At 45.6% G+C, this 13,344-nt stretch overlaps 1 protein-coding gene across 2 annotated transcripts in view; it reads right to left on the bottom strand.

Moving 5' to 3' along the window:
• Positions 1-13,344, bottom strand: part of ALK (ALK receptor tyrosine kinase) — a 744,900-nt gene that overhangs the window by 11,141 nt on the left and 720,415 nt on the right. For both annotated transcript variants that reach the window (XM_055254443.2, XM_063622753.1), the window contains 3 exons: positions 9,851-9,948; positions 5,621-5,713; positions 2,988-3,089 (listed from right to left, as the gene is read on the bottom strand). In XM_055254443.2, the coding sequence (XP_055110418.2) occupies positions 2,988-3,089; positions 5,621-5,713; positions 9,851-9,948 (293 nt within the window). The remainder of the gene's footprint in view (positions 1-2,987; positions 3,090-5,620; positions 5,714-9,850; positions 9,949-13,344) is intronic.

The following is a 13,344-nucleotide window of genomic DNA, read 5'->3' as shown; positions in this document are numbered from 1 at the left end:
TCTCCTATACTTCACACTTGATTCCTGCTACTTTTAGCATCACATTAGTACGATACACTTGTTACAATTAATGAACCACAATTAAGGCATTATTGACTAAAGCCCATACTTCAGATTTCCTTATTTTTCACTGAATCTCCTTTTTCTATTCCAGAATCCCACTGGGATATCGCATTACATTTAATTGTCCTGTTTCTTTGGGCTTCTCTTGACTATGACAACACCTCCAACTTTGTTTTTTATGACCTTGACAGGTTTGAGGATCTGGTCAGGGATTTTGTAGAATATTCCTCAATTGGGATTTGTCTGTTTTTCTCATGATTAGACTGCGGTTATGGGATGTGGGGAGGAAGAAGACCACAGAGGTAAAGTACCATTTTCATCACATCAGGGGTACATACCGGCAACATGACCCAGCCATGTTGTTAGTAGTATTATTATTCGAGATGGAGTTTCGCTTATGTCGCCCAGGCTGGAGCGCAGTTGCACAATCTCAGCTCACTACAACCTCCACCTCCCAGGTTCAAGCATTTCTCCTGCCTCAGCCTCCTGAGTAGCTGAGTTTACAGGGGCCCACCACCATGCACAGCTAATTTTTTTTGTATTTTTAGTAGAGATGGGTTTCACCATGTTGGCAAGGCTGGTCTCAAACTCCTGACCTCAGGCGATCTGCCCACCTTGGCCTCCCAAAGAGCTGGTATTATAGGCGTGTGCCAACGTGCTTGGCCCCTAGACTTATCACTGTTGAGGATGACCTTGAGCACCTGGCTGAGGTCGTTATTTGTCAGGTCTCTCCACTGTGAAGTTTCTTTTTCCCCTCTGCCCCAGCCCTGTACTCTTTGGAAGACAGTGAGAACACACAGCCCACACAGGCTTCAGGGTAGCCATGCCCATCTCCTAGACGCCACCTCTTATCACACTTGGATTCCTTATCCTCCTGAAAGTATTGTTTAAAATAACCTTTTGTCTTCCATTTATGGTTGCAATAGTTTTTCTGATCTTTTGGAGGATATTATAGTTTTAAAAAAAGTTTTCCTAAACTTTCTACATGTTTCTTCTTTCAAGTTCCTTTTTATATGTTTGTTTTCTTCAGATTAGAATATTTTCTCAAATGTTTGTTTCTTGATTCTTGGCTGTCTGTTCATATTTTAAGACTAGGACATTAAGAAGCCAGTGGAAAGTTCTGTGTAAGACATTGGCTGGTGGGCAGCTTGCTTGTTTCACTGGGTGTAATTTTCTGTGACTGCTGTGAAAAACAAAACCAACTAACCAACCAAACATAAAACCACATGCTTGGTGGCCTAAAATAACATAAGTTCATTCTCTGACAGTTCTGAAGGCTGGACATCTGAAACTGGTATCACAGGACTGAAATCAAGGCATCAGCAGGGCTGTGTCCCCTCTGGAGGCTCTAGGGGATAATCTGTTCCCTGCTGCTTCTGGTGGCTGCGTGACCTCCTTGACTTGGGGCCGCATCTCCAGTCTCAGCCTCTGTGCTCACACTGCCTCTTCTTTTGTGTGTGTGAAATCTCCTGGTCCTTCTCTCTTGTAAGGATACTTGCGATGGCATTTAGGGCCCACCTAGATAATCCAGGACAGCTGCCCCACTCTAGGATCCTCAACTTCATCACATCAGCAAAGACCCATTTTTCTTATAAGGCAACAATTCTGGGCTTCTGGGATTAGGACCTGATACCTTCGGGTGGCCATTATTCAGCCCAGTGCACCTGTGCCCCACTTGGCAGTACTGTATCTGTAATTTTCTCTTCATCAGCCCTCCAAAGAGAAATTCTCTGATCTCCTGCCCAGTTGCCAGTATTCTTGGTGCTGAGGGGCCAGCAGGGGCCGGGACCAGGGAGACTTCAGTTCAGTCTCTTCAGAGAGAGAGAGAGAGCCCCTGTCTTGTGCTGATGGTAGATAAGGGACAGCCAGCAAGCTTCAGGGGTGAGGGGCTCAGCCACAGGATTTAGTTATTCCTTAAACAGACCTTTCATGAATTTTCCTGTTTGCTGTACCTACCCTTCTTTTCTTCCTCCCCCCCTCCCTTTCTTCTCTCTCCTCTCCCCGTCCCTTCTACCTCCTCTCCCCACCCCACCCCTCTCTCTCTCTCTTTCCCTCCCTCTCTCTCTCCCTCTCTTGCTTGCCCAGGCTGGAGTGCAGTGGCATGATCATAGCTCACTGCAGCCTTGATTTCCTGGGCTCAAGTGAACCTCCCATCCAAGCTTCCAGAGTAGCTGGGACCACATGGGTGCACCACCACACCTGGCTAATTTTTAAATTTATGGTAGAGATGGGACCTTGCTATGCTACCCAGGCTGGTCTTGAACTCCGGGGCTCGAGCAGTCCTCCAGCTTCAGCCTCCCAAAGTATTGGGATTACAGGCATGAGCAACTGTGCCTGGCCTATACCCCTACTTTCAATTTCGGACCTTTCTGGGGCTCTCAGGCAGAGGGAACCAGCCCTGTTTCTGGATCTGGACTGTTGGTTTAGAGATCCATTTTCTAGTCTTCTCAGTAAGGTACCACTTGTTCATGACTTCCCAGTTTCCAAAATTTTGTCATTGTTGTGTCCTTGCAGGGTTTAATGCAATTAAAAGACTCCCTTTATTGGCATGTGTGTATGCGTACTTTGTGAGGGGCATGCGTTCAATCTGCCATTTAAAATTACATGTGGCTGTTAATGTGTGGTCCTCCAGGCAGCAATGGCAGCATCACTCCGGGACTTGTTAGAAATGCAAATTCTCAGCTAGATCCCAGACCTTCTGAATCATAAATTCCCAGGGTAGGGTCCAATAATCTGAATTTTAACAAGTCTTTATGAATTCTGATACATGCTCGCATTTGAGAACCACTGTTGTCGGGTGTATTGATTCTTCTCTTTTCCCTCTCTACTAACACAGGGGCTCCCGGTTTAGAGTATAGAATCATTTGGTCCAGGAGCACCACCTTATGGCTACAGGGATACCTGGAGGATGATAGCAGACTTACCATGTGTCTGTTTTAGAAGTGAATATTCCTTCCATGAAGGCCTCTGGGGGCATCCACTTAACTGGCAGCATAGCACAGCCTCCCTTTCTATAGTAGCTCGCCCTGTGGGGAAGGAGAGGAAAACCAAACTAAACTAGAATCTGGAGATGGCACTAAGCATTTGCCCTGCCGGGAAAGTTGAGAAAGTGGCAACAATATAGTCTACCCATTAAAGGTCTGAAATTAACCAAGAGTCCTTGGTGGTTCAAGAGGAGAGCAGGGGCACACAGATCATTTAGTTAAGAACTTTGGTATCCTTTAATAGAAGACAAAGCAACCCACGAGAGGCATGAGAGGAATGATCTATGCAATGACTAAGATACCTGCTAGCAGATGTTTAGCTTTCTCTGTTGGGTTTTGTTTATTATAGCTCACAATGAATAACATTACTCCAACCTTATAAGTATAGTGTGTTTCTGATGATCTGCAGTAATGCAAGATCCAAAATGGGAGAACTGAGAGCAGGGCTTGTGTCTTAATCATTTTGGATCCTTTGACACTCACACAGCATTTAGTTCAGTATAGGCAATCAACCAATAATCTAGACAGCTGTGTGGACGCTGCCTCCCATGACACACCCAGACAAAAGAACACAGGGCTAGGCTGGAGTTGGCTTACAAGGTAGATGAGTTAATTTATTAGTTTTCGTCAGTAATGTCATTAATGCAACTCACTGATAAAAACCAATAAATTAACTCATCTGCCTGTTAGGCCAACTGCTTGTCTAGCCTGGTGTTCTCCTGTGTGAGTGTGTTACAGGAGGCAGCTTCCTGCCAGCTGTTGACATTAATTAATTACCTCAATAAATATGTACTGAATATTTAGTATGTATCAGATACTCTGCCATGTGCTGAGGACATAAATAGGTCAGTCTCTCTCTCCCAAGGATATTGTTTAGTGGAAGAAATGGATATATATGCATTGCAATATAGAAAACACATACAGTAATGCAGGTATGTGCAAGGCTCAGTGACACAAATGAAGAATTGATTCATTCTACTTGAGGCAGGGGTCAGGGACAGGGAAAGCTTCACAGAAGGGCACTGATGGAGCTGAGTAGAAAAGACACTCTCCCAGACCATTCCTGACCCGTGCCATTGCACAAAGTACAGAGTAGGTGGGGTATGAAGGACTGTAGGCAACTCAGGGTGGTTGAAACCTCGAGCTGGGATCTGTCAGAGCTGAGCCTGGGAAGGAAAAGTCAGATAACAGAGGGCTCGAGGAGTCATGCTGCAGCATTTGTACTTGAAACGAGAGGCAGTCCCAGGGTATTCTGAGGAAGAAGAGGAAGGAACGCTGAGCTAGTGGGTAGTGTTTGTTAGAAGGTGAATTGGAGCAGAGGGGAGGAGTGCGATGGATAGCAGTGGTAGACGCTCCAGAGATGTCCTTACTACATCTTCCACGTGCTGCTGCCTCGTGGTAACGTGATGGCCTCAGCATGCTCACCCCTGTGGGGAATGTTACCATGTTTGATGGAGGCCTTCAGGGGTGGTGTCTAGATCAGTCTCACTTATTCCCCAAAGAGTTAAAGCTCCATATAACGATTGCTCCTCTCTCTACCCCTGTGAGTTAGGGAAGGGGTCATCCCATGCAAGGAGGGACTTGCTCAGCTCACATAGCAAGTGTTGTAAATAATCAGGGAAAACAAGGAACTAGAGGCTGGGAAGAGAAGAGTGAGAAAAAGTACAATTAAAGTAGTATTAGCTTTTAAAATTGAAAAAAAATAATTTTTAAAATGTAGCCTTGAAAATGTGACAGGGAAAAAAAATAAGGCTGCATTAAGTACTGATGGGTTCTGCACTATACTCCATATCTCCTGGGGTGGCTAAAGCTGAGCAATGAGCCAGGCCCTGCATCCTGCCTGATCTGAGATACAGGTGCCTGCGGTAACAGAAGCCATAGCCACTTAGAATTCCCGAGTACTGAGAAGAGGAGTTGAGAAAGTTCAGTAAAGCTCACTTTGAAGGTCTTTCCACATCAAGTATCCAAGTTATCCCACGTCTCAGAGCATGGCCAGATTAGAGTTGGAACCGATGGATAACCTAATTAAGAACTTGGTGTTGGCTGGGCATGGTGGCTCACACCTGTAATCCCAGCACTTTGGGAAGCTGAGGTGGGCAGATCACCTGAGGTTGGGAATTTGAGACCAGCCTGACCAACATGGAGAAACCTCATCTCTACTAAAAATACAAAAAATTAGCCAGGCATGGTGGTGCATGCCTGTAATCCCAGCTACTCGGGAGGCTGAGGCAGAAAATCGCTTGAACCCGGGAGGCAGAGGTTGCGGTGAGCCGAGATCGTGCCATGGCACTCCAGCCTAGGCAACAAGAGCGAAACTCCGTCTCAAAAAAAAAACAAAAACAAAACAAAACTTGGTGTCAATTATTGCAGTAAGTGTGATCCTAGATTTAAGCCTTTGGGCATGGTCACTAATTAAGGTTTCCCATATCCTGAAAAGGAACTTAGTGAAATTTTAGGTGGAAAGTTGACAGGGTACCAGGAGATGATATAAGGGACAAGCAGCCACACCCCATTAGCTTGAGGGGCTGAGGTGGAAGAAACAGGCCTCGAGGGGTGAGGCAGTCTTTACTCACCTGTAGATGTCTCGGGCCATCCCGAAGTCTCCAATCTTGGCCACTCTTCCAGGGCCTGGACAGGTCAAGAGGCAGTTTCTGGCAGCAATGTCTCTGGGAAGAAAGGAAATGCATTTCCTAATTTTATCCCTAGGAAGATGCGTGTACAATGGCCATCACTAGGATTTTATCTCCAAGCTGAAGTTTAAATAGTTCCTTCCCTTCCCTATATTTCCTTTAGTATAGTATACTTCAGTGTGAGAGAAACAGCCTTAACAATTCTAGGCCTCACAACTAAGAGAGAAATGGAAAAGGATTAGGGGAAATGATTAAAAATGTTTAATGGGGCAATCATAATGAAATGCATCACACTAGGAACTAGGATTTATTGGCCTTTTACTATGTGCTAAGTGTTGTTGTAAGTGCTTCATGTCTAACTCTCACAACAACCCTATAAGACACAAGGTGCTATTACTGTCCTCATTTTATTTTTTAAAAAGTAAGCTAAAAGTAGATAACATAGGTCCATAAGGAATGCTATCTGGCCTTAGGCAGATTTGGTACAAACCATGGGTTGGTTTCTGCCAGTTGTTTGAAAAAGTGTTTTGGAACAGCATGACTTCCCTGAAATCAAATTCAAGTAGATTAAGATATTCACAGATATTTCTAGTTGTTTTGTTTTGTTTTGAGATGGAGTCTTGCTTTGTTGCCCAGGCTGGAGTGCAGTGGTGCGATTTTGGCTCACTGCAACCTCTGCCTCCCGGGTTCAAGCAATTCTCCTACTTCAGCCTCCCAAGTAGCTGGGGTTACAGGCATGCAGCACCACACCTGGCTAAATTTTTGTATTTTCAGTAGAGACAGGGTTTCACCAAGTTGGCCAGGCTGGTCTTGAACTCCTGACCCCAGGTGATCCACCTGCCTTGGCCTCCCAAAGTTATTATTATTATATTTTTTTTTAAAAATAAGCCATTATGGTTCTCTTGTCCCTGATTTGATCTAAAGCCCTTGCTAAGCTACATGGCTGAAGAATTGCTTCTTTCAGGTGATAAAGTTGTCATCTCTGCTGTTGACTCTAGATGACCTGCTTTCCTGTAGCCTGCCTCTGAGGCATGGTCAACTGCTCTCCAAGACTCATCAGCTTCTACTCTCTGACTGCTTACATTCTGGTCATGCATGTAGGAATGAAGGATACAGCCAGAAGAAGTCTGGGGTGGGTCTCTAATAATATTAAGGTCCTGTGCAGAAAAAAACAAGATGTACTTAGGGAGCACAGCTGCTGTTTTCATGTTCAACTGGTTTCGTGATGGTTCTGATCCTAGGCTGAGAAAGGACTTAGAGAATCAACTGGCTACTAGGATAGTATTTAAAAAATAGGATCTTGATTGGGGATCATGGCTGAGGGTACAAGAATAATGGGTTCAGGTAGGAGATTCATGTTGTTAATGCTGCTGACCTGATCCAGAAGGTTTAAGTTGAATTTTGAGGTGGTGTATAAAATGCCCCCATAAAACCATAAAAGCATAACACATATGACATCAAAAAGGAAGAAAAATAGTTGGCTGTATAGCCATTAATTCTCAAGAGAAATACAGCAAAGTAGACCAGGAACAATATTTATGGCTCCAGAAAAGTCTTTACACTGATGTGTATGGAATGGTTGTTTTAAAAAGTGATCGTGAATTTAATGGCAAGAAGGTAAATGCAATATATAGAACACACCAAGAGCTGGGAGAATGACACATCATTTATGAATGGCAATAAACCATGTTCAAGGGAAAAAGATCTAATTTTTTTTTTTTAAAATGGAAGCATGTGGATCTGGTGAGGAAGTTCCACTCTGAATTCCAAAAGCGTAAAATATACATGTGTGGAAGTCCATGAATCTTAAGAGCAGATAAAGGGTGGAGGGAGAGAGAGTTCGAGGCAACTCTGTTGTGGGTATGTACCATAGATCTCTTAGCTAGTTAGAACACGTAAAAGACGTTTTTTCCATACAAATGACCAAATTATCCCAGAAGAAAAGATTTGATTGAGATGGACAATTTCTGCCAGAAGTTTTCTTTTGCTTAAAACAGATCATCTGATACCTTCTTGATTTGGTGTTTGACAATTTAATTTCTTAAAAAGGAGAAAAGAGCAATAAATGATTACTCTGGGATCTAATTCTAACCTTCAGTAACTATTTCCAGATACGGAAGTGACAGGAGTCTTGAGGGAATGTAATCCTGTTAACATCATAACAACAGCATTGGGTATCATCAAAATGTCTTGTGGCTGTAGGAAAAGAGATGTCAAAAGGTCAGAGGACAAATGGAAATGATCCCTCAGCCAGAGAATTTGTATGCTATTGTGACCAACGTGGGCAGAGATAAAAAATAAAAAACAAAAAACAAGTAGAAAAGATCCCAGTGCTAAGTGAAGGAAAACATCTGGCCACCAAGATGACACAGGTTGCTCTCGCAGGAGTCCAGACTTAAAGCACATGGACAAAGATGGAAAGATGACTCTAACCAAGGACGACTTCAAAAAGAGCACAGCTTTGTCTTGACTGAGCAACGGAATGGCAAAGCCCAGAGCTGAGATTTATGGAAAGTTCTGGGTACAACGCAAAGGACAAGAACAGGACTGGGGAGCGGGGTAAAGGGCTGAAAAACTACCTTAAAAAAAGAACAGAACTGATAGACTCTTAGAAGGAGCAGATGGTGAAGCTAGGCCCGGCTCCTTTTTGGCTTCCATTATTTCTGTGAAGCAGCACGACCTGCAAGTTGGAAAGGGTTAGAAGCTAGAGGGAGAACTGAAGGCCAAAAGGATGAAGTGACAGTAAGAGGATAAGCTCTTCTGAGAGTTGATTGCCTTGTGTTAGGAGTGACTTTGGAACTTAGGCAAGTGTACTTCCTGACCTCTCGTTTCCCTGTTTTTATTAGGGAGAAAGCATAACTTATGTATTTGCATGATTTTCTATTTCTTTCTTTCTTTTTTCTTTTTTTTTTCTTTGAGATGCAGTTTCGCTCTTGTTGTCCAGGCTGGAGTGCAATGGCATGATCTCAGCTTACTGCAACCTCCGCCTCCTGGGTTCAAGTGATTCTCCTGCCTCAGCCTCCCGAGTAGCTGGGATTATAGGCATCCCCCACCACGCCTGGCTAATTTTGTATTTTTAGTAGAGTTGGGGTTGCTCCATGTTGGTCAGGCTGGTCCCGAACTCCCAACCTCACGTGATTCTCCCGCCTCGGCCTCCCAAAGTGCTGGGATTACAGGCATGATAATTTTCTATTTCTAAGCTCTTACAACATCTCTCATCTCCTATTTTGTACTTACATATTTTAATTATTATGAGCATGCCTTAAACTCTTTGAAGACATGTGTTAATAAATTATTGTGAGTTCACTAGGTTATTATTTACTACTTTAGAGGCAAATCGTTAAGAGCTTTGCAAAGAGCCTGATGATCTGTTTTACTTTTCTGATTTCAAGCTGTCAGCTGAGAAAGTCATCAGCTTTCACAAGGAAAGACATACATGATATATGATGTTCATAGCATGATATCCCAGTCTATACAGCTTTTAAACACAAGAATGATTATAATAGAAGAAACGAAGTATAGAAGTAATGAAAATCATCATTATGCTTCATTTCAGAGTATTTTAGAAAAAATTAATGTATCCAACAAACATTGTGTCCATGCCAGGTATACAAAGATGAATAAAACAGCATCCTTGCCAATAAGCCACCCACTGTCAAAAATGCAATTCCTTAACTTCCCCATAAGGAGCCCAGTTTTCTATGGGTGAGGGGAAGCCTTAAAGTGATAAAGGACTTGAACATTCAAGATACAGGCAGGGGTCCTCACAGGAGGTTAAGAATAACTTATAGGTCTCCAGCCCTGGCAAGGATATTTTATGACACTTGTTTTATGTAAGGGGCAAGTGAAACCCTGATAGAATAAGTTACCATCTCAAAGACAAAGCTGAAGGGGCCAGGAGCCATGGCTCATGCCTGAAATCCTAGCACTTCAGGAGGCCGAGGTGGGAGGATTACTTGAGCCCAGAAATTCGAGACCAGCCTGGGCAACAAAGTGAGACCCTGTCTCTCACAAAAAAACAACAAAACAAAGCCGAATCATCCTACATCCAAACAGCTCTGGAGGGAGACCTAGTATTCTGCTCTGAAGGGGGAGATGTGAGCCCTTGAGATCTGCAGGGAAGCACACAGACAGCGACAGGATGACAGGAAGAGCACAGTCACTTTGACTCACCGGTGGATGAAGTGGTTTTCCTCCAAATACTGACAGCCACAGGCAATGTCCCGAGCCACGTGCAGAAGGTCCAGCATGGCCAGGGAGGAGGGCTGGCTCTGTGGGGAGACAGAAGTGGGCCACTGACGAGGAGCTTGTCAGTGAGAGGAGGGAAATCTGAAATGCTGGCTTCCAGTGCTCACAGGGAGGCAGACCGTGAACATGCAGCTACACCAGGGGCCTCGGCCCTGGCTGCACATTAGAAGTCACCTGGAGGCATTTGAAAGAATTTGGATGCCTGGGCCCCAACCCAGACCTCTCTGGGTGGGCATAACATTTGTACATTTGAAGTCTTCCCAGGTAATATGATGCCAGCGTGCAGCGAAGGCTCGGAACACCCAGACTCCGGGAAGCTAGGTTGGAGCAGGTGTTCTTTCCCTTTAAATTTATTGTGCACATTCTCTCACCCCCATCTTCATAAGCATTTGAATACCCCCAATTTATAAACAAGTTTGTGAGGAAACCACAGGGGACTAGGGGAGTTTTAAAAATCCTCGATTTAAATGTCTTAAAATATTTCTTAAAACTAATTTTCTTCAAGCAGATCCAGTGCTAAAACTGATTGAAAAATAAAGTTTTGGGAAATGCTGGGGAATTATGAGCTATTTCAAGCTTTTCTGCATGAGGTCTCTTTCATTCAAAAGGAGATGTCACCTCCCTACCCCTCTGGGGACCTCCCATCTTGGCTTCCCAGACAGCCTTGCTGAGCACAATGAAGCCTTTTCAGAAGGCGACATCCTATCTTGGTCTCTCTTTTAATTCCTAAATCCCTGACGTGTGCGGCAGTTCAGCCTCATGCAGTGTCTGAGTCACTGTGTTGTTCCATGTTGATTTCACCATTTCCCCAAGTCACGTTGTTGAAGTTCCAGAGACAGGGATCTCACCCTCCCACAGCACCCAGCACAATGCTGGACACACTCTGGGGGTTCAGTGAGTGTTGGGTGGCTGATTGATTGGTTGATTGGTTGATTATAGCCGCAGGCCAGGATTTACCTGGAGGAGTATGATTCACATACCTCCCCAAGAAAGTGCATGCAGGTAGGGTGTCAAATCCATCCGCTTTCGGGCTGCCCCAAGAAAGGTGTTTAAGCTCGTGACTCTTGAGCACCTGGGCAAACTCCCTGCAGGAAATTCATGCTTGTAGCTCTCCTATTTTGCACTTCTTTCGAAGGGTGGGCTGAGGACTGGGCTCTTTAGTCCTGAGGTGCCCACAGGGAAGTTACCCAGCCAGGCGGCAGCGGTGGAACCAGGTGGGGTCTGGGTGCAGGCTTAGCCTGCTGGGGGTTTTCTCTGCCATAGATCAGGGCCTCCCCAGGACTCCTTGGAGCAATGGCCTGGGTCTGGAGGAGGCAGAACAGAATCTTGCTTCTCTAGGCCGTGCTTCAGTTCTGGGGGAAGACAACTGAGAGTGGATAGTTCCCCTACCAGTGCCTTACATTCCCTAGAGCACACACATGATCTGCTGTGTGGTAGGTAGGGAAGAGAAGGTGATCTCCATATTAAAGAAAGATGAGAAGGCTGAGGGCTCAGAGAGGCTAAATGACTCACCCCTGGTCACATAGCTAGTAAGGGTGGAGCCAAAGCTGCCCAGAGATGGGCTTTAAGGATCTGGGTTGGAGAGGCATCCTCCCTCTTCCTTGGGAGAGGATCCAAGGAGTTAAAATGGAAGAGAGAGTGCCTGAAGGGGGTTGGAGTATATGTGACTACGGTGCCCAACGCACACCAAATGCGGAATACAGCACCCACAAATGGCAAACACCACACTTCAGTGGCCCATCGAGCTGACCCGGGCTCCACCCTGCTGGCCCCTTCCAGGCCATGTGGTCTGGGGCTGGCTGCTCAGCCTCTCAGAGCCACAGTTTCATCTGTGACAGTGGCATGGGACTGTCGGCCTCCCTGGGTTGTCAGGAGCACCCACACCAGCAGCCTCGGGCAGTACCTCATCAGGGGACCTGAGGTATTGAGGGGTTGCCACATGGGAGGCCAGGGGGACTCAGAAAACGGTTTCTTGTGTTTGGCTTATCCAGAGGGGGTACCTCTGCCCTAACGAGAAATAAATAAATACCTTTTCGCTCTTCAGGAACATGCCCTCTGTCCCTACCAGAGGAGGCCCTGGTCCTAGCTGCGCTAGAGCCTTGAGGAAGATACTCTTCCTGCCAGTCTCTTTGTGTCTTAGCACCCATCACTCAGGATGTGAGGGCCATAGATGTCTCGGAAGCCCCAGGAGCCTGGAGCGCTGTGGGGACTAAATCTCTCCGGCCATTAATTCACGGGCCAGGCTGATACGGCTCCATGTCCTTGGCTGCTCAGAGCAGATTAACTGCTCCACTAATCAGTGTGCACAGGGCAAACGGTCAGCAAGCATGAGTTATGGGGGGGTGTGTGGTGTGTACGTGGCTGTGGTGTGCGTGTGTGGGGTGTGTATGCATGTGGTGTGTGCTGTGTATATGTGCGTGTAGTGTGTGTTTTATGTATGGGGTGTGTGGTGTGTACGTGTGTGGTATGTATATGTGTCTGCGTTTTGTGTATGTGTGGTATGTGTAGGGTGTGTGAGGTGTGTGTGGTGTGTATGTGTGTGGGGGTGTGTGTGTGTGTGTGGGGTGTATGTGGCATATATGTCTGTGTGTGGTGTGTCTGTGTGTGTAGTGTGGTGTAATGGTTCATGTCTGTAATCCCAGTACTTTAGGAGGCCAAGGCGGGCAGATCACCTGCAGTCAGGCATGTGAGACCAGCCTTGCAATATGGTGAAACCCCATCTTTACTAAAGATACAAAAATTAGCTGGGCATGGTGGCACATGCCTGTAATCCCAGCCACTCAGGAGGCCGAGGCAGGAGAATCACTTGAACCAGGGAGGCGGAGGTTGCAGTGAGGCGAGATTGGGCCACAGCCTGGGCAACAGAGCCAGACCCCGTCTCAAAAAAAAAAAAAAAAAAAAAGCAGCGAGAAGGCCCCACTTTTCCTTGGTGCCAGATGCCCCTTATGCGTTTGGAGCCAGCATTGTCATCGTTGGTCTCTCGCCTGTGGACTGTGGACCTCTGGAATCCAAGAAGCCAACTGTATTCTGAATGTCTTCCATACAGCCCCTACCCGCAGGCACTACCATGTCCCAAATAGTCATAGACACTGTTGTGATTAATGACCTACACCTTTATAAAGAGATTGCTGACTTCCAATGGCTTTTGTCATTATTGACTGAATTCATGGATACTAAAGTACAGCTCTTACCCATCCCTGGCATATAGGAAGCCCTGCATAAATATTTACTGAGTAAATATTGGGTCTGTAGAATTTTTTTGACATTAAAAAGGGATCTTCATTCTTGAAGAGGTGGAGTCCTGGGACCAAGTGATGTTTTCATCTGTACCCATGCATTTCATTTCCATGACAGGCACGGCTGACCTGGGCATCCACTCTGTCTACCGAGTCTGCACATCTGTTCTGTCATTTCATGTT

The sequence above is a fragment of the Symphalangus syndactylus genome, chromosome 18, assembly GCF_028878055.3.
Source record: "Symphalangus syndactylus isolate Jambi chromosome 18, NHGRI_mSymSyn1-v2.1_pri, whole genome shotgun sequence".
NCBI classification, from domain to species: domain Eukaryota; kingdom Metazoa; phylum Chordata; class Mammalia; order Primates; family Hylobatidae; genus Symphalangus; species Symphalangus syndactylus.
The sequence above is the reverse complement of the archived record's forward strand: the minus strand, read 5'-3'. Positions and strand labels throughout refer to the sequence as shown.